This window comes from Dipteris shenzhenensis, chromosome 22, assembly GCF_047967505.1.
Source record: "Dipteris shenzhenensis isolate YYH24624 ecotype China chromosome 22, Dip_SZ_1.0, whole genome shotgun sequence".
Taxonomy (NCBI): Eukaryota; Viridiplantae; Streptophyta; class Polypodiopsida; order Gleicheniales; family Dipteridaceae; genus Dipteris; species Dipteris shenzhenensis.
Window position 1 is genome coordinate 40,715,100 of NC_141617.1, and position 21,860 is coordinate 40,736,959.

Genomic DNA, 21,860 nt, shown 5'->3' on the forward strand with positions numbered 1-21,860 from the left:
TGCTCGAAGCAGTCAACAGACTGTCCGTACAATCCGTACGACTGTACGGAATTCGTACGTGCCGTACCGTCCTGCATCAGCGCCAGTACAACACCGTACATCCGCACAAGCGACAACAGTCTGCAGCTCCATTCTGTACAGCCGATCTTCTGCCGTACAACCCGTCGCTTGACTGTACGGTTAACCGTACAGTTTCGTACGGTTTGTTGACGCCATCGGTACACCTGCGTCGTCAGTCCATCAGGCGTCCGTACTGTTTCGTACAATCTTCCGTACAACATGCGTGCAGCCCATCCGTACAAGTATTGTACCTGCAATCCGTACTTTGATTGTACCTGGCCGTAGAGGTTGTACCTGTGCACAAGCTGTACCTTGCAGGTGATCTTAGGCAGGCACATCTTGCAGACAGCCATTGTTTGGCTCAGCTTTTTGGAAGAATTTGGGGCATCCTGTTTGTTGTAGACATTGCAATCAATTTGCAGCTGTTGAAGAAATTTGGGGCTGCACTTGGAGCAAACATTGCAGATTCGGTCTGAAATTTGGGGCTTTCTGCTGAAATTGCAAAATTTGGGGCTTTCTGAGCTTTTGCCCCTTTCTGGTTGCAATTTCAAGCTCGAAATTTGGGGCTTTTGATTCTGCAGTACAATTTCTTGAAGAAATTTGGGGATTTTGTAATTACACTGCAATTTCGCAGTGAAATTTGGCTCTTTTGCAGACAGAGCGCAATTCTTGCAACATTTGGGGCTTTTGATCAATTTGCCCCTTTCCGGTTGCAATTTCGGGCCTATTTTGGGGCTTTTGTGTTGGGAGAGCAATTTTGGAGTTTTCAGTTCATACTGCCTTTCTTGAAGTGTTTTGCAGCACTTTTGGCAGATTCTGGAGAGTTTTTGATGCTTGGACAGATTTCTGCCAATGCAAGTGCAGAAATCTGAGTTGCATTTACAGCCAGTGCTTGGCTGTGTTTTTTGGGAGTTGTGCATTTCATTCCCAGTAAGGGAATTCAGTTTTGTATGTGCTTAAATCTCTTTCTCAGATATGGCCCAGCAAAATCAGAATGACTTCCAGTTCGGTGGTCTTTCACAGGAAGACAAGTTGGATGGTACCAACTACTCCCTTTGGAGTTTTATGGTACGCAATATTCTGATTTCTCGCAATTTATGGGATTATGTGAATGGGGGTGAGATCCGACCAGCAGGTATGGCACCTAATACCCCTCCTCAGCAAGGAGGTGGAAGAGGTCGTGCACAGGGTGCAGCTGCAGAAACAAGTTGGTGGTGCAGCTATAGTCACTACTCTAGAGCAGAAGAGATGGGATTCACAGGATGCCTTAGCTTTGTCATGCATCTCTCTTTCAGTGAAAAGATTTATCATTCCGCATATCCGGTCGTGTAAGACCTGGAAGGCAGCGTGGGATATTTTAGAAAGCATGTATGCAGCCCGGAATGATGCAAGGGTATCTTTCTTGAAAAGAGAGTTAAGTAATACACATATGGAAGAGGGTGACTCCATGTCAGTCCACCTCACAAAGCTACAGGATCTCAGAGAGCAATTATTGAACATAGATGAGATTATTCCTGATTCAGAGATAATTACTACCACTCTGAATTCTCTTCTTGAGTCTTATCTCAGCTTCCATACCTCGCTGAACTTATCATTGAGGGGGGGTGCAAATCCTCTCACTTTTCATGAGTTGATAGGACTTCTGCTTCAGGAAGAGTAGACCAGGAAAAACTTGGCTTCACGTGCAGGTGAACAAGCTATGCTCTCAAAGTTTAAGTCAAAAACAAAGGGACAGGCAAAGACATTAGTAAATCAGCCTTCCAGTGGGTCAGGACAGCCTTCACAAAAGGCTAAAAATGATGCAAGTAATGTTATGCTCTAGCCGAGATAGCATGACCTCGGATAGATCGGTGGGCATTTTCTCAGTCCATCTGACTATGCGTATACAGTCAGGATGGCCGATGGAAGTTCAACTGAAGTATGGGACCAAAGGGTTACCCAGTTGGAGCTTCGGATTCAGGACTATGCTGAGAAGCTTGATTTTGAAATGACCAAGCTTGCTCATGCAGATATAGCCCTGGGAATGGCGTGGCATTCTAGGAAGAATCCAGCCATTGATTGGAAAAAGCACGTATATCAATTCAAGATGAATGATGTGCTTTATGTGTTGCGAGGTGAAAAAGATATACCTCAGGGACTGTTGGTTTCCGTGATGGAAATCAGAAAAGCTCAAGTAGAGTTTTTATTCCTTTGCACAGCATCGGTAGAGCCGATGGATGATTCTTCGGCTAGCACTGATGTTACGCAAAGTGGTGAGATGGCCAAGCTGGCTCATCTTATAACAGAGGAGTTCTCTGAATGTTTTAGGGATGAACTACCTTATGGGTTACCTCCAGAGCGGAATGTTCAACATAAGATTGAACTGATCCCGGGGGCAGAACCTGTAAATAGACCTCCCTATAGAATGAGTTTTACTGAAGAGGCGGAGGTGCGTAGACAACTGGAGGAATACCTCAAGTTGGGGCATATTCAACCAAGTTTCTCACCTTTTGCTTCGCTAGTGATATTAAAGAAGAAAAAGGATGATACGTTTCGCCTCTGTATAGATTATAGAGCATTGAATAATATCACTGTTAAGCACAGGTATCCAATGGCTCGGATTGATGATTTGCTAGATGCATTACATGGAGCCGTGATTTTCAGTAAGATAGATCTTAAGTGTGGCTACCATCAAATCCGGATTAGAGCCGAGGATGTGCATAAAACCGCTTTCAGAAGCCGGTTTGGTCATTATGAGTTTTTGGTAATGCCCTTCGGACTTACCAATGCTCCAGCGACCTTCGTCATGCTTATGAACGATTTACTACGTCCGTATATCGGAAAGTTCGTAGTACATTTTATTGATGATATCCTGATATTCAGTAAAAGTACTACTGAGCATCGTGAACACTTAAGAATAGTGTTCAGTACTTTGAGGAAAGCCAGTCTTTATGTGAATAAGAAGAAAACTATACTATGTATGGTTAGGCTTGAGTATTTAGGGTTCATAATTACTCCATAGGGGGTAGAAATGGATCCGAAGAAATTGGCTGCGATACTAACTTGGCCAATCCCTCAGAGTCTGACCGCGTTGCGATCATTCTTGGGATTTGTCCAGTTTTATAGAAGACATATCAAGGGATATTCCGGAATAGTATCGCCATTGACTGATCTGACCTCAGATAAAGTACCTTTTATTTGGGAACAGAATCAACAAGAAAGTTTTAATACCATAAAACAAGCCGTGGTCACAGGACCGGTGTTAAAAATAGTTGATCCCCAGAAACCGTTGTTCCTAGAAACCGATGCAAGTGGCATTGCGGTAGAAGCAGTCCTCCTTCAAGAGGGAAGGCCAGTAGCCTTTGAAAGCAAGAAGCTTTCTCCCTCTCAAAGGAATTGGCCAACTCATGAATTGGAGTTGTACGCAGTTATCCATGCTTTGAAAACATGGAGGCATTATCTGTATGGTTCAGAGTTTTATGTGGATGTAGATCATGATACTCTGAAAATTTTTTATAAACAACCTGACTTGAGGGGCCGCCAAGCTAGGTGGGCAGAGCTCATGCAAGAATTTAATCTAACGATTCGGTATCGAAGAGAAAAAGATAAAAAGGTGGTTGATGCGTTGTCTCGCATTATGCATAACCTGAGTTTCACAGTATTAGAGAGTGCTCTAATGACCGAGATAAGAGAAACTCAAAAAGTGGACGAGTTTGTCCAGAGCTTGTGGCCTAAAGCTCATGTGTTAAAACCCGGGGAAAATGAAAAGGATGACCTGGCATCCAGAAAAGGCCAAACTTATGCAAGATATACCATAAGAGATGGTATGCTAGTTAGAAATGGCAAGGTTGTACCTGGTCAGAATGATCTCAGGCAGAGAGTCATTCGACAATGCCATGATAGCCCGTGTGCGGGACATCCAGGAGTCGAGAAGACATATGATCTCGTGAAGCGAGATTTCTTTTGGCCAAGGATGAAAAAGCATATTCATGAATATGTGACACGGTGTTTCTCGTGTCAGGTAAGTAAGGCCGAGCGGGTGAAGCCACCCGGACTTTTACAACCCTTGGAAATACCACTAAGTAAGTGGGAGAGCATTTCCATGGATTTTATTGTAGGGCTACCTGCAACACAAGGAGGGTATAATTCTATCAAAGCCATCGCCCGTGACTATTTTCAACGACGAAGGAGAGAATTAGAAGAATGAAAGCACTAGGATAGACGAAGTTTGTTGACAAGTAAGCCCAAGAAGAAGGGTTTTTGTCATTACTGCAAAAAGCCAGGTCATCACATTGCAGAATGCAAGAAAAGGCTTGCAAAAGAGAAGAAAAACAGCTCCGGTATGGCTGTTTCAGATTCAACTCCTCATGCATCTGACAGTGGGGATGCTGCAGCCAACTTTGTTGGACAGGATTATGCCTTTTTATCTTGCATTTCAGATTCTAGGCTGGCTGCTCTAGATGCTCGGGATAGTACAGCCACTTGTAATGATGATACATATGCATTTTTGACTTGCAGTTATGACTCTTCTACGGATGCATATGCTTTCAGTGTCAATTGGTATTTTGACAGCGGTGCATCCAAGCACATCACTTCTAGGAAGTGTCTTTTTACTTCCTTGCATCCACCTCCTGTTGGTAAGAAAGTCACTTGTGCCAATAACTCATCATATTTAGTACGTGGCACAGGAGATGTTGAGCTTACTGCCATTGATGGCTCAGTTTTCAGACTTTCAGATGTCTTATATGTGCCTGGTATCACCAAGAATCTTCTTTCAGTGTCCACTCTTAACAGAGCTGGATTTCAGGTCATCTTTGAGGATGATAAATGTGCTGTCCGAGACAGGGAAGATGATTATGCCTTAAGATTATCTGGTACTCTGCTGCGTGGGCTTTTTCAGCTTGATCTTTTTGAGAAAAGAGCAGCCCATGCTCTTGCAGTTTCTACCCCTACTGCTGCCATGCAGAATGCAGAATTATGGCATGCCCGGTATTGCCACATGCATTACAACAGCTTGATGACACTTCAGAAGCACTCTATGGTTGATGCATTGCCACCTCTTGAGATACCTCCTCCACATGCCTGTGAAGGGTGCATTTTAGGCAAGATGCATAGATTTCCCTTCAAAAAGGATGGTTCAGTTAAAGCTGTCCGCAAATTACAGCTTATACATAGTGATGTCTGTGGTCCCATGAGGACTCCATCATTGGGTGGTCATCTCTACTTTGTTACCTTTACTGATGATTACTCCAATTTCACTTGGGTCTTTGGCCTGAAGCGCAAATCAGAAGTGTTCATGGTGTTTAAACACTTTTCAGCCATGGTTGAAAATGAAACCGGACTCAAGATACAGACATTGCGCATAGATAGAGGTGGGGAATACTTGTCTGCAGATTCTGATGCTTTTCTGAAAGGCAAGGGTATTGTGCATCAGCGCACAGTGAGGCTGACCCCTCAGCAAAATGGCAAAGCTGAGAGGAAAAATAGAACTTTCATGGAGATGGACAGATGTATGCTGAAAAACAAACACATGCCTCACAAATTCTGGCTTGAAGGTCTGATGTGTACCAATTACATTTTAAATCAGGCTCCCACTAAGGCTTTAAAAACAAAAACTCCCTATGAGGTCTGGAATGGGAGAAAGCTTTCAGTGGATCATTTCCGAGTCTTTGGATGCCTTGCTTATGCTCATGTGCCAGTTGAATTTAGGCACAAGTTGTCAGATAAGGCCATTAAGTGCATATTTGTTGGGTACAGTGCAGAAAGCAAGGGGTATCGTCTCTACAATCCTGCTACACGCAAGATCATTGTCAGTAGAGATGTGATATTTGCAGAAAATTCAGCTCACACTCAGGCTGAATTTCAAATGCCTTCTTCAGAGGATGTCTTTGAGGGGTTGCTACCCATTGCCTTGGGTTCCCCTGCTGATATTTCTGATGCAAATCAGAATTTACAGCCACCTCCCGATGCTTTAGTTCCGCCACAGGATGTCTTGCCACCTCCACAGGCAGTGGAATAGGTGGTGTAGCAAGAAATTGCAGACATACATGCAGCAAAAACAGTCCCAAACTGCTGTTACAGACTCTTAGGGAGAGTAAAATTGACGCTCCATTACCTGGCAGGACTCACAGTGCAGCAAGGCACATGGAAGGTGCTAATTCAGTGGAATCAGCATATGCAGGTACTCTTCTTGATGAGGAGGAGCCTGCCACATTCGAAGAGGCAAAGGACAATGTGCATTGGATGAATGCCATGCACGATGAGTTGCAGTCCATTGAAAAAAATCAGACTTGGGATGTTGTAGACTTGCCACCAGGTAAACATGCCATTGGCACACGATGGGTTTTCAAGGTCAAACGGAAGCCAGATGGCTCCATTGACAGATACCAGGCAAGGCTGGTTGCTAAAGGCTATGCTCAGAAAAAGGGCATAGATTATGAGGAGACATTTGCTCCTACATCCCGGATGACCACCATCCGATCAGTTATTGCAATGGCTGCACATTTTTGAGTGGAATGTTCATCAGTTGGACATAAAAACAGCCTTCTTAAATGGAGACTTGCTGGAAGAGGTGTATGTCAAACAACCTCCAGGCTTTGAAATTACAGCAAATGCACTTCAAGTATGCAAGCTAAACAAAGCTTTGTATGGGCTGAAACAGGCCCCTCGTGCATGGTATGCCAAGATTCATGCCTTTTTGACCAGCAAGGGGCTGCACAATAGTCCTACTGAGAGCACCCTCTACATCAAGATGGATGGGGGGGAAATTTTAGTCATCCTTCTTTATGTTGATGACTTACTGCTCACAGGGTCCAATGAAGATAAAATTGCAGATTTCAAAGCTGATTTGCAGACCACCTTTGACATGTCAGATTTGGGGCTGCTTCACTTTTATTTGGGGATCCAGTTCTCTCAAGAGAGACGTGGCACTGTTATGTCTCAGTCCAAGTATGTGCAGAAACTCTTGGACAGATTTAACATGCATGATTGTAAGCCCATAGCCACTCCCATGGAGCCGGGGCTGAAACTCACAATGCATGATGCAGGAGAATCAGTTGATGCCACATCTTACAGTCAGGCTGTTGGATGCCTCATATATCTCTGCAACACTAGACCTGATATTCAGTTTACAGTATCTCAGGTGAGTAGGTACATGAACAGCCCAAAAACTATGCATTGGCAGGCAGTTAAGCGCATCTTCCGTTATTTGCAGGGCACGAAGTCTTTTGGCTTGTTATTTCCCCAGGGGGGTGACTTGCAGATGCATGCTTATAGTGATTCAGATTGGGCTGGTGATTATGACACTAGGCAGTCCACTAGTGGCAATTGTTTCTTTTTGGGTAAATCTTGCATTTCATGGCTGAGCAAGAAACAATCTACAGTGGCTACCTCATCATGTGAAGCTGAGTACAGGGCAGCTTTCACAGCAACAGTTGAATGTGTCTGGCTGCGATGTCTATTTGCTGATCTTCATCTGACTTTGGAGGGTCCTTCTCCAATTCTCACTGATAGTCAGAGTGCCATTGCAGTGGCAAAGAATCCAGTGTTTCATGCTCGCACGAAGCACATTGAGGTTCATTATCACTACGTCAGAGAGAAGTTGCATGCAGGAGAGATCTTTGTGTCCACACATGACAACGTTGCAAATATTTTCACCAAAGCACTACCACGTGAAAAGTTTGAGGCATTTCGCAGTGCCCTGAACTTATATCCGTTTGGTGATTGATCAGCCTTGTACATGACATTGGCACTGCAGAGGGGTGTTAGAATTATAGATATAATTCAGCAGTGACCAATGTAATTTAATAAGCTAGTTAGGGGCACTTTTCCCTCTTTAAGAGGTTTTTCCCCCTAACTGTAGTTAGTTCACTAACTATGGTTAGTGACTACTAAGGTTTTGTCACTAGGACAAAACCTTATCTCTCACTCTTTCAGTTGTACTCTTTACACTCTTCTATTGCAACTCAGCTCTCAAGCTTTCAGCTCTCCAGCTCACTCTCTCTTGCTCTCTCTCTCTCCCCAATCTCTCACAATACATCATGATCTATGCAGCGCGTCTGCAAGCAATCAAAGAAGGATTGTTGTAGAGAACGCCTAAAAAAGCCAAACAAGGAAAATATAGGATCACTAAAGACTTTACAAGTCCAGAGTGCCCAATAGCGAACCCAAACAAAGAAAAGATGAAATTCTGGTTTGGGTGGATGAAAACCAAAGAGCTAGAAAGACTTCCCAAAAGGAACAGTTGGGAATCTCGCTCGCAGGCGTTGTCGAAGAAGATCAATGAACTCACGAGAACATGGACAAAACTAGAATAAATGAGGCACAGTCTCATGATAACTCAAACATCTGTGGCAACGAGTAGGAGCAATGTGTCTAAGAGCCAACATCTGTCCGGATGGAAAAATGCCCAGAAGCACTCGCCATAAGAAAACCTGTTGCCTAAGAGGAGTTTTGTAGGCTCAAAGTTGCCATAATCTCTTTCTCCACGACTTGGTTGGGCGATGCATTCGCCAAATAGAATTGCCTTTCTCTGAAACCCAAGGTTGAGACAAAAGGATTTTATACAATGCAGGCACCGTAATCTGAGATAGCCTCAAAGGGCGAGAAGAGGACTCTGGGGACGTCAAAGTCCAATCCTCCAATTTGTCCTGAATTTCCAAAGGAGGAATTAGAACAAAAGGCGAAAGCATACAAACAATCTGTTGCCACAAAGCACGATAATGAGAGCCCAAGCAATACCGTGTAGCTGTCAGAGAAAAAGGTAGCATAGAGCCATCATCATGAATAACATCAGCAACAGAAGTGACGCCCGTAAAAGAAACAAAGTAGGAACGGCGAGGTTTTGTAAAGCCAGCGGAGGTTGAAAAACTGTCGACCAGTGAATGCTTTCAGCTCACAAAGAATTACCCAGCAAAGACTGTCGACCATGCCATTCCAGATGAGAGAGGACATGCTTCCAATCAAAAAGCAACTTGGAGACCAAAGGGCAGCCAGGCAAAGTGCCATTGATGCGACCAAATAAGAAATCCGAGTAATTGATTTGCTAGTGACTAAAGACAGTAATACTAATATGTGTGACTAGAGATCTAATCATAAGAGCCCAAGACTGATCACTTTGCAGAAATTGCAGCAACATTTTTTCCCTGTGAGCAAGGATGTGCACCTGGATATTCGTGATGCTCAAACCACCATGCAGCTTAGGAGAACAAAGTCGATGCATTGAAAGCATCCTGAGACTCTTTCTGCCATGCTTGGAACGCTAGAAGATTTCCATAATGGCAGACATGAAAGAAGCAAGATTTGCCTTGGTGAACAGGATCAATGGCAAATAAAATTGAATATAAGCCACAAGGATGGATTGCGCTATTGGAAGCCGAACATGCAAAGTCCAGGTTGCCAATTTCCAATACTCTAGCTTTTTCCGAAGCTTGACCATCACCCAATCAATCGGTTGACGAAGAGTGAGACCCCACCCCGAAGGATAATCAAGAGGACAAACAATCGGAGTGGGTGGAATGATTTCCCCGGGCCACAAAAGACTATGCCAGTCTTTAGAATGCAATGGGAGCAGCTTAGACTTTTGAAAATTTACATGAAGACCAGTGCCAAACCATAAATAGAGAGAGCCTGCATCAAAGCAGAAAGATCATTCTGCGTATTCTTCGGGGTAAAGAAAGAATCATCAACATAGGCTTGAGCAACCATGCTGCGCTTTTCATCCAATTCCAAACCATGAAGGGAGCCTGTAGCCACAAGATGATCAATATATTGCAGCATAGGATGGGTAAATGGCATACAATAAATCACTAAGAGGACATCCTTGACGGACTAAACAACGAGGAGTCCACTCATGAGAGAGATCTCCAGAGAGAATGCAGGCTGCATTGCTGTCCCTGTAAAGCCAATACATAATCTGCTGCATTTTTGCTCCAAACCCCAAAGCTCGCATTGTTTGCCAGATGAATTCCCATTGAACTGTATCAAAGGCTTTTGCAATAACCACTTGTAAGAGTAGAACATCCTGTTGTGTGTATTTGGCATATTCAATCCCAATATAAGCATTGGCAATATTATCTGTGATATGCCTACGGGGAACGAAGCCATATTGCGAAGGATGCAGCCCATCATGCAAATAACCTTTAATACGATCAACAACCATTTTGGCTATGATCTTGTAAATGATTGGCATGAGCATTATTGGTCTCCAATCAGTGAGTGAATCACATAGCTGCTTTTTTGGAAGGAGCTCGACAAGTCCTTTTTTCCATGACATAGGCATTTGTTGATTTTCCCATGCTGAATTAACCATTTGCAGCAAAGTAAGCTTGAGGATATCCCAGAAGGCAAGAAAAAATTCCACTGTGAGACCATCCCAATGGCATGCTTGGCATATTCCTAACAGGATCAAAAATATTATCCACCTCCACCATGATGCCCATGGTGGGAACTCGATCCTTCCAACTCTTTCGAGTGTCTTCGAAACCCTCATGCATCACCTCATGGACAAGTTGAGCCTCTGCAGAGTCATGAAGGGGGTCATCCTGACCCATAACCTGCTTTTGTGTTGCACTGATCTCTCTTTCTGAAAAGTCTTTTCACAAGGACAATCCGCCATTTGAAGGTGAGGGAAAAAAGAACCCAAGAAAGAGGAAGCTTGAAAGGGAGCTGTAGAAGAGGGAACCCAGAACTAAAAGGGAGAAGCTGAGGAAAAGAGCAGGAAAGAGCGCTGAAGTTGAAGGGGAAAGCAGGAAAGAAAACTGTACGGAAAGGATTGACAGCACGGAAGCTGTATGGAGCCAAGAAGGACAGAAGCTGTACGGAAAAGAAAAGACAGAAAAGGCTGACAGAACGTAGGGGAGCTGAACGGAAAGAAAACATAAGCTGTACGGAAAGGAGAGGACAGCAGGGTCGTGGAGGCAAGCAGCACTGTGGACCTGTATGGACGGGGCCAGACAGCAAAAAACAGACAGCGTGCAAGGTATGGAAAGCTGTCAGACAGCGTATGGACAGCAAACGGGCCCTGTATGGAGACATCACATGCTGTACGGCGGTCAATAGGAAGGTGGGGGCGGCTGAACGACAGTTCTCTCCTCTCCTTCTGTCCTCCACCTCTCTCTCTCTCTCTCTTTCTCACACACTTTTTTTTTTTTTTGTGAGAAGAAATCTTTTATTGCTGTAAAATAATTACATTCATAGTTACTTCAAAAATGGAGTAACTATTACTCAACTAAAGATCTCAAATGGGCCCTGTATGGAGACATCACATGCTGTACGGCGGTCAACAGGAAGGTGGGGGGGGGGCTGAACGACAGTTCTCTCCTCTCCTTCTGTCCTCCACCTCTCTCTCTCTCTCTTTCTCACACACTTTTTTTTTTTGTGAGAAGAAATCTTTCATTGCTGTAAAATAATTACATTCATAGTTACTTCGAAAATGGAGTAACTATTACTCAACTAAAGATCTCAGTATAAGCTGTATACACATCCTGATCAATCGAACGAGTCTGAACACAATCATAGAATGATTGCTGCAGAGATCATTTGAAAAAAATAAAGGATGAAAAAAGTGGATCACCAAAGACTCTATGATTTCTGTCCATTTATAAAGTCCATAGTGCCTAGTAGCGTACCCATACAAAAAATAAATCAAAACCGTGTCTCGCTGGATGAAAACCAAACAACCAGAAAAGCCTGCCAAAAGTAACAGTAGGAAATCGCTCAAAGCCTCTGTCAGATGAGAGCGATGAAGTCACAAGTATGTGGACAGAACCAAAAGATGTGACGCACAGATTCAGTAGGGTGTAACCATCTGTGACAAACAGCCGGAGCAATATGTATGTGTGCGAGTAACTGGTCAGATGGAAAAATGCCAAGCAGAACTCGCCAAAGGAAGAGCTGTTGCTGAAGAGGGACTTTGTAATGCCAAAGGATTTCTCCACCACTTTAGTGGGCGATCCATATGCCAAATAGTATTTGCTTTGTCAGAAATCCAAGGCGGAAGTAATAACACTTTATACAGTGATGACACTGTGCTATGTGAGAGCTTCAAGGGACGGGCTGAAGAGGAGGAAGAGTGTAAAATCCAATCCTCAAGCCTATTCTGAAGTTCCAAGCGAGGTACCGGCAAAAACGGTTGAAGCATTGCTGAAATCCTATGCCATAAAGAATGATAATGAGCTCCCAAACCGTACTTGCTGGCAGCCATAGAAAAATATAAAAGTGTGCCATCATCTTGAAGTACATACGCCACAGATGAAATGCCTTTAAAGGAGAGAAAATAAGAACGTCTAGGTTCTCGAATGGCCAAAGAAGGGTGGAATACTTTAGACCAATAAATATTCTCAGCCCTCAAAGAGTTTCCCGACAAAGAATCTCGGCCATGCCATTCCAAGTGGGATAAGATAAATTTCTAATCGAGAAGTAGGCGAGAAACAAAAGGGCAGCCTCTGATCTTGCCTTGGATAGAGCCAAATAGGAAATCCCACTGAGTAGGCTGCCAATGCCCAAAGGCAGAGGTATGAATATGTAATAAGAGAGAACGGATCATGAAAGTCCAAGGCTGATCTCCTTGCATAAACTGCAACATCATTTTTCCTTTGTGAGCAAGTAAATGCATTTGAATATTGAGAATGTTCAGACTCTCGTGCATCTTTGGAGAACCGAGACAGTGCATAGAGAGTAATCTTAGACTTTTCTTGCCATTTTTTGCACACCAGAAAATTTCCATGATAGCTGACATAAAGGAATTCAGCTCTGCCTTAGTGAACATAATGAGAGACAGATAAAATTGTATGTATGCTATCAAAATGGATTGTGCGATTCGCAAACGAACATGTAGTGGCTAAGTTGCAAGCTTCGAATATTCAAGTTTTGCCCTCAACTTTGTTAACACGCAATCAATTTGTTGGGAACGGGTGAGTTCCCAACCTAGAGGATAGCCAAGATGTCGAATAAATTGAGAAGCGGGGACAATTTCCCCTGGCCACAGAAGTCTGTGCCATTCCTGTTCATGCAACATCAACAATTTTGATTTTTGAAAATTTACCCGAAGACCAGCAGCCAATCCATATGTAGAAAGAGCCTTCATAATCATAGACAGATCACTCCGAGTATTTTTTGGGGTAAAGAATGAATCATCAGCATATGCTTGAGCGATCATGCTACGACTGCCCGCTATCTCCAAACCGTGCAACTGGTCAGTGTCCAAAAGGTGGTCCAGATATTGAAGTATTGGATGAGTGGCTATGGCAAAAAGTAAAGCACTTAGGGGACATCCTTGCCTAACAGAACAACCAAGAGTCCAGGATGTAGAAATATCCTTTGAAAGTATGCAGGCAGCTTTACTATCTTGATATAGCCAAGTGATAACTTGCTGCATTTTTGTGCCAAATCCCAATGCCTGCATCGTCGATTAAATAAAATCCCACTTAACAGTATCAAAGGCTTTGGCAATATCAACTTGTAATAATAAAACATCCTGCTGCGTGTATTTGGCATATTCAATTCAACATAGGCATTAGTAATGTTATCTGTGATATGTCTACGCGGGACAAAGCCATCTTGGGCAGGATGCAACCCATCATGTAAAAACCCTTTTAGCCGATCGACAATCATTTTTGTAGTGACTTTGTAAATGACTGGCATAATGGTGATAGGTCTCTAGTCTGCCAAAGATTCACAAATTTGTTTTTTTGGAAGGAGTTTAACAAGACCTCTCTTCCATGTGTCTGGCATTTTTTGATTTTGCCATGCAGCATTCACCATATGTAGCAATGTATGCTTCAAAAGAGACCAATATTCTAGAAAAAACTCGACTGTAAGACCATCCCATCCTGGAGATTTCCATGTACCGCAAGATTTGATTGCATCTGACAGTTCCCTCTCAGTAAAAGATTCCTCCAATTCCAAAGCTTGAGTAGTGGAAATAATAGGAGAAACATGCTGCAATAGTAAATTTCGTGCAACCAAAACCTGCTGTGAGGGAGGAACTGCAGAACCAAATTGCTGAGAGAAATGATGTACACAAACCGAAGCAAGCTGTGACCGCGAGGTGGTCCATGATCCATTAGGCATAAGCACCCTGCAAATTTCTATTTTTAATCTCCTCTGATGCAAGCTTTTGAAAAATTCTTTGGAAGAGCAGCCTTTATCTGTAAAGGCTCTTTCTCTGGCTCTAGTCTCCCATTTAGCCAGTTTTCTGTGATCATTTAGTTTAAGACAATGTCTGGCCTGGCATAGTGTTGTTTGCTCATGCAGGGACAACAAACGAAGATGGCTGAGTTCAGTGAGATCCTGACAAGTGAGTTTGGCCTGAGCAATAGTTTCCCTCAGAGTCTTCATGTAAGACTTGCCATAACCTCTAATCACAACTTGCATTTTGGAAACAAAAGAATCTCAGGCATCATCGATATGAATATGGCTGCAAGAAGACAGAGAATGAGATGCTTCAGTAACCATGGCCTTGAAAGCAGCATGTTGCAAGTAGCTATTGTTCACGATCAGATGTCGCCTTTGTGGCAATCTATCATCTGGCATATCATGAAAGGATAACCGCAACCATAGAGGTGCATGATCTGAATGCACAAAGGCATAGTCAATCCACATTTTGCATGTAATATCCCCATTTTGTTGCGGAGCTACACTATACCATCGATCCAGACGTGTTTGATAAGAAGAAAGAGCATTATGTTGGAAGGTGTATCCAGGTGCCAAAGGCTGCAATTCCTTCCAAAGGTCAACCAAATCCAGATGCATCAGTAATTTAGACCATGCATGCCTTTCAGGGGTTAACATATGAGTATGTCTGGAGGTATTGTCACCCTGTTGAGGAGCATTATTGAAATCTCCACATATAAAGGCATGATATCTCCATGGATATTGTTGCATGGCATCCCAAATCGCAGTTCTTTCTCTAGAGGATTGAGGTGCATAAACAGAGGCAAATTCAAACACCTCTCCTCAAATAATGCATTGAAGAACAAGCCATCTGCCTTTGTTGTCATTTAGAGCAATAATTGGTTGAAACTCATGTTTGAATAAAAGGACCACCCTTGAGAAAGAGTGCTCCCCTCTCTCTCTCTCTCACACACACACACACATACACTTTTTCTTTTGGGTGAAATATTATATATTTTTGTGGGAAATCCCAAAAGAGGTAAAAACCCACCAATAAGTACAAGGGAAAAATTTACAAGTAAAGCCTCAGAGCAAAAGTCATGAGGCAGCCAAGTAAAAAGTTACATATCAAGTTGGAGGAGGATCAAACACAACATCCTCTAGCTTCAGATTATTGCTTTGTAAAAACTGATGCAGTGTAGAAATCCCACACACACTTGAAAAAAAAAAAGGTGAAATCTTATATTTCTGTGTGGGAAACCTCAAAAGAGGTAAAAACCCACCAATAAGTACAAGAAATCCCACACACACACACACATACACACACAACTTGTGACTAGTAAATGTATCTCACAGAAACACTTATTTCTTTACACACACACACACACACACACACACACACACATACTTCCCCAACTATGAATTATTCTTTTAAGTAACCCCCCGTGAAACCTCTCCTTTACACTATCTTTTTAATCAACCCACAAACCAAGCACACTAATCCTCCCATACCTTCACCAAGCCAACAGAAAGGTGGGGGGGGACTGAACGACAGTTCTCTCCTCTCCTTCTGTCATCCACCTCTCTCTCACACACACTTTTTTTGTGGGAAGAAATCTTTTATTTCTGTAGAATAATTACATTCATAGTTACTTCAAAAACGAAGTAGCTACTACTCAACTAAAGATCTCAGTATAAGCTGTATACACATCTTGATCAATCAAACGAGTCTGAAAACAATCGTAGAATGATTGTTGCAGAGATCGTTTGAAAAAAAGAAAGGATGAAAATAGTGGATCACTAAAGACTCTATGATTTCTATCCATCCATAAAGTCCATAGGGTCCAATAGTGCACCCATATAAAAAATAAATCAGAACCTTGTCTCTGTGGATGAAAGTCAAACAACCAGAAAAATCTGCCAAAAGCAACAGTAGGAAATCGCTGTCGAAGCCTCTGTCTGATGAGAGCAATGAGATCATAAGTATTTGGACAGGACCAAAAGATGTGAAACACTGATTCAGTAGAGTGCTGGCATCTGTGACAAACAGCTGAAGCAATATGTCTGTGGGCGAGTAACTGTCCGGATGGAAAAATGCCAAGAGAACTCGCCATAGGAAAAGCTGTTCTCGAAGAGGGACTTTGTAATGCCAAAGGAGATGCAGCCTTTTTCTCCACCACTTCATTGGACGATCCATATGCCAAACAGTATTTGCTCTGTGGGAAATCCAAGGTGGAGGTAATAACACTTTATACAGTGATGACACTGTGATATGTGAGAGCTTCAAAGGATGGGCGTATAAGGAAGGAGAGCGTAAAATCCAATCCTCAAGGCAATTTTGAAGTTCCAAATGAGGTACCGGCAAGTACGGTTGGAGCATTGCTGAAATTCTATGCCATAAAGGACGATAATGAGCTCCCAAGCCATATTTGCGAGCAGCCATAGAAAAAGATAAAATTGTGCCATCATCCTGAAGTACATCCGCCACAGATGAAATGCCTTTGAAGGAGAGAAAATAAGAACGTCGGGGTTCTTGTATGGCCAAAGGAGGGTGGAATACTTTAGACCAAAAAATATTCTCTACCCTCATAGAGTTGCTCGAGAGAGAGTCCCTGCCATGCCATTCCAAGTGGGATAGAATGTGTTTCCAATCAAGAAGCAGACGAGAGACAAAAGGGCATCCTCTGATCTTGCCTTGGATAGAGCCAAATAAAAAATCCCACTGAGTAGGCTGCCAATTCCCAAAGGCAGATGTATGAAGATGTAATAAGAGAGAGCGGATCATGAAAGCCCAAGGCTGATCTCCTTGCATAAACTGTATCATCATTTTCCCTCTGTGAGCAAGTAAATGCATTTGAATATTGAGAATGTTCAGACCCCCGTGCATCTTTGGAGAACAGAGACGATGCATAGAGAGTAATCTGAGACTTTTCTTGCCATGTTTTGAACACCAGAAAATTTCCATGATAGCTGACATAAATGAAACCAGATCTGCCTTAGTGAACATAGTGAGAGGCAGATAAAATTGTATGTATGCTATCAAAATGGATTGTGTAATTCGTAGACGAACATGTAATGGCCAAGTTGCAAGCTTCCAATATTCAAGTTTTGCCCTTAACTTTACTAGCACCCAATCAGTTTGTTGTGAACAGGTGAGTCCCCAGCCTAGAGGACAACCAAGATGTCGAATGAATTGAGAAGCGGGGACAATTTCCCCAGGCTACAGAAGGTTGTGCCATTCCTGTGCATGTAACGGCAGCAATTTTGATTTCTGATAATTTACCCGAAGGCCAGCAGCCAATCCATATGTAGAAAGAGCATGCATAATCATGGACAGATCAGCCCGAGTATTTTTTGGAATAAAGAATGAATCATCAGCATACGCCTGAGCAATCATGCTGCGACTGCCAAGAATCTCCAAACCGTGCAACTGGTCAGTGTCCAAGAGGTGATCCAGATATTGAAGCAGTGGATGAGTGGCTATGGCAAAAAGTAAAGCACTCAGGGGACATCCTTGCCTGACAGTCTCTCTCTCACACACACACACACACACACACACACACACACCCTGCACATGCGCACACCTTTTTTTAAATAGTGAAATCCATGTATGCTTATATTACCTATTTTTTTAACTTTCATAGTTTGGTCTCTCCAATAAGCAAGCTGATGCGTTGTTGTGTATAACACACACACACACACACACACACGTATTGCATGTATATATCGCTCTCTCCAAACAGCTTTTGCTGACCCTTTTTTTACTTGCAGAGTTCGGTCTCTCCAATAAGCAAGCCGATGCGTTGTTGTCTATAACATTGCGTAAATTGACTGCACTGGAGGTATGGGCTTGAATTTCCATTTCATACTGTGAATCTAGATTGTTAATTTCCTTGGGGGAGAACTTAGAATTCAGGGGGCATTCGTATTGGCAAAGGCTCTGGTCACGTGCGATAATTCAATTATTTAGTCTATTGAGTAAATATGTAGTGGTGAGTTGAAGAGCTGGTGCATTCATGGCACCAGGAGCTCTGTTTTGGGTTGGAGAGAAACAGGTTGCAGATGGAAGATTTGGTGATACAGAACTGAAAAGAGACGTGCAATGTACATATAGAGGAGAGAGAACTAAAGAAGACATTGTTGCATTGTACTTCTATTAAAAAATGAGCTTAAGTCAGGATATAATGTCTGCATAAAATCAAGGAAATGCAATTTATTTCCTGCACAAGAAACTTAAAATAAAAAATATGCTGAAGTTTATGGAGTGGAACTTTAAGTAAACCATCTGTTCAATGATCCACCCTGCTCATATAGCCATGGAATACAATAAATCGAGATGCTTGCAAAAAGTCCTGTTTTCTGTTTCACTGCACAAATTCTTGTGGTCCGTTGCCAAACTCTGACAGCTTCAGATTGAGCGTGCTGATTTTGTTTAGTTGTCGAGGTCATTTTTATTCCAATGTAATCTTGCTTTTGAGGACCAGGGGCAGCCATGACAGCATGCGTTTGCTAATAGAATGATGTTGTTGTTAACTTGTTATGTTGTCCCATGAATAATCCTGTACATGATACAATCCCTGATTCTACACAGAGAAACAAATTTGTTGAGGAACATGATGCTTTGACGAGTGAAATCCGTGAGCTAAAGCAGCTGCTTGCAAGTCGGCCTCGTATTTTGCAGGTAATGTTTGCATTTGTTATTTGTTGTTTCTTTCAAAAAGTTTCGATGGAACTTCATGTGTGTTTTCCTGCATGGTTGTTTGTTTATCCTGTGCTTGTAAAAAGGCTGTCTTCTGACCCAATCTTTGTTTTTAAAATTTTATTTTTGTATTGTTTCATTTGGCAAAAAATGGAAGTTCTGATTAAATTTTGAAAAAGGTGCTGTCCATAGTGTGCTGTGCTGACAACACCTCGTGGGCTGCCTCTTGAAGTACTTAGCTCATTGTCTGTAAGAACTCATGAGGAGCTACAAGAAACCCGTTTTGGGGACTATACAACCAACTGATAGCTCCCTTGGATATAACAGAAAATTGTGTGGAGGCTTGGTCTCCCATCACCTAAGACTGATAGAGTTTGAGGGCCTTGTTGCCATTTAGCCCAGATGGTTGCATAAATCTGAATATGATTGCTGGCTCCTCTTACGTTGCAAGTTATCGCCGATCGGGATCTTTGTTTGAGTCGGAGCAGCAGCCTTGCTTCATGTAGCCATGGAGTGTGTTGGCCCAATTAATGTACTTACTAGTGCCAAGCAGCTCACCATCTTGATCTTGTGGATGTCAGAGGAGAGGCTGCCTCTCAAATCTCGTCAATTCAACCATTGATGCACCCAAGAAGGCTTGAATGGAGGCGTCTCCAAATCTGTATCAAATTTGTCTTAGGGGTTGAGTTGCATCATCACGTCAAGGGAGCATGTGAGAGATTGAGAGTTTTCGTGGTAGGGACATACTTTGCTTCTGCGTTTCATGATTACCAGCCTCTTCTTTGCCTAGGATCACGGTTTGAAAGGAAGTTTTGGATTAGTCTTCTGAGTGGTGACATCTTTGTGGAAGCAACAACATGACTCATACCAGCCTAGAGCCAACAAAAATCTGATTTACTACCAAAAGTCTGCCAGGAAGGGGAGCTTGGAAGTGCTTCAAAATATGAGCTTTTTGTGAGCACTATTAAAGACTAGAGTTGTTTGGTGCTAGTTCTGAATGTGGATCTCTGCCTGGCACCTCAGGTATGATGTCGTTTGACCTCCAAGGTGACATATGTCGTTTGCCCTTGGCTTGTCCCCATATCAAAGGAGCAAAGTGGACAGGATGCAAGAAGACCATTTTATGCCAATGTCGAATGCAGCACAATATAGTCAATAAGATAGCGAACACACTCGAGGCAATGGATCGTGCCATTGTTGTTTGCCATATCAAAAGAGCAGCCAAAGTGGACAGGACGCGTAAGGACCATTTGGCATGAAATGCAGCACAATACTAGTCAGTAAGATAGTGAAGACACTCGAGGCATTGGATCATGCCACCCACTCAAAGAGCATTTGTTGTTTGCCAGTTGTAGGTCATGTTTCTATTAGATCATGAGACGGTGACCAATAAGGCATATCAATGGAGGCCAAATGGTGTCGAAGAGCTGGTTTTTGCTCTGGGAGTTCGGGACGTTTGCAAAGAACTGGCATGCAACAAGCAACACTATAGCTTTGGATAGTGTTAGCTGCTCACATTTCCTGGCCTTGTTGGTAATATGACCTCACAAGACTAGATCTTGTAACCATCTCCTTTCTCTTCTCATCTGAGAGGCAATTAGGTCTTTGGATGCCACATGGAGATGGGCATCTCCTCTTTGGGTACAGCTCAAGAACTGTGAGGAAATAATAGTGCCACACGGGATGCCCGTGGAGCCTCCTCCATTCATAGTTGTATCTTCCACATGCAAGTGTTTAACCTAGGTGTCTCTTTTCCACTCACCAAACGAGAGATCAATTCCTTATCTAGTTTAGGCGAATTGTGCAACTTGTGATAGAGAAGAGAAAACTTTCCCAATATCTCACTCAAAGCACAAGATCTTAATCAGGAGAGCCACTCCCATCATGTTCTACGTCCCATAATCCAAGAATCCATGTTGGGTAGAATAGAAACGGGTCCCACTGATGCGGCAATGGCGGGAGATGAAATAGAATAGTTCTTGCATGTGTCATGATTTGCTTTGTCATGTTTGTTAGGAGAACACATGCTTTTAAGGCATTAATATATGAATAGTGTGACTCACCAAGTTTCCAATGAAAGAACATGGATGTTTGTGTGGCATGATCATGGAAATCGTGCAAACTCCAAATCACGAGCATCCAGCTCATCTGGAGAGGGAGGGGTGTAAACCTTCCCTCGAAAAGGACAGCAGAGACACTCTCGTTTCTTCCCCTCTCCCTCTCTCAACAGAGACACTAGGGCCCAGGACAACAGTCGGGCTGGACCCCCCCGAAGGATTTTATTACTTGAGAGAAGATGAAGTACATAGTTCAGCGTAGAGCTGTTCATACATCCCCAAAATCCAAAACGTGAATGAATGAATACATGAGCTCTTAGGCTCCCCTTCTTGGCAACAAGCCACTTGTCAATTTCTACACTACTTTCCTAATTACATGCCACTAAGGGCAACTTTGGAGTCTTCGAAGCACTTGGTCACGCGAACCGCCTCCCAGACTTTGATTAGGCTCCCGTAGCGCTTAGGAAAATAACTATTCCTAGTACATGCAACAATTAATTAAAGCGCACCACCATGGCACCCATTAATTGTTAGCGCTTTGCATGCAAACAACACATTGTGGACTAGTTCTAGTCACGGTGGGCGTCCCCACTAAACACGTGTGCACACACAACAAATATAAAAATATATATTTATTCTTTGGTTGATCGAAGTCAACGCTCTTGATCATAATTAAGGAGCTTTGACCAAGGGTCGAGGCGCCTTAATTATAGCCAAGTCTCTCCAACCGAAGTTGACACAACTCTCCAACCGAAGTTGGCACATCTTGGTTAACCGTGGTTAACCCTCTTGGCGCATGCCAAGTCTCGTTGATCGAAGTCAACACTCTAACCGCAGTCAGCTCTGTAGTTCTCTGGTTAAGCGTAGTTAACCCTCTTGGTAATAAACCAAGTCTCCCTGACCGAGGTCAGGTTTACTTGACCAGAGTCAAGTATCTTTGACCGTAGTCAATT

The 21,860-nt window shown here is 43.0% G+C and overlaps 1 protein-coding gene across 1 annotated transcript in view; it reads left to right on the forward strand.

Moving 5' to 3' along the window:
- Positions 1–21,860, forward strand: part of GYRA (DNA GYRASE A) — a 118,588-nt gene that overhangs the window by 83,227 nt on the left and 13,501 nt on the right. Inside the window, exons 17-18 of the mRNA XM_087393464.1 lie at positions 17,923–17,993; positions 18,743–18,832. Of these exons, the coding sequence (XP_087249590.1) occupies positions 17,923–17,993; positions 18,743–18,832 (161 nt within the window). The remainder of the gene's footprint in view (positions 1–17,922; positions 17,994–18,742; positions 18,833–21,860) is intronic.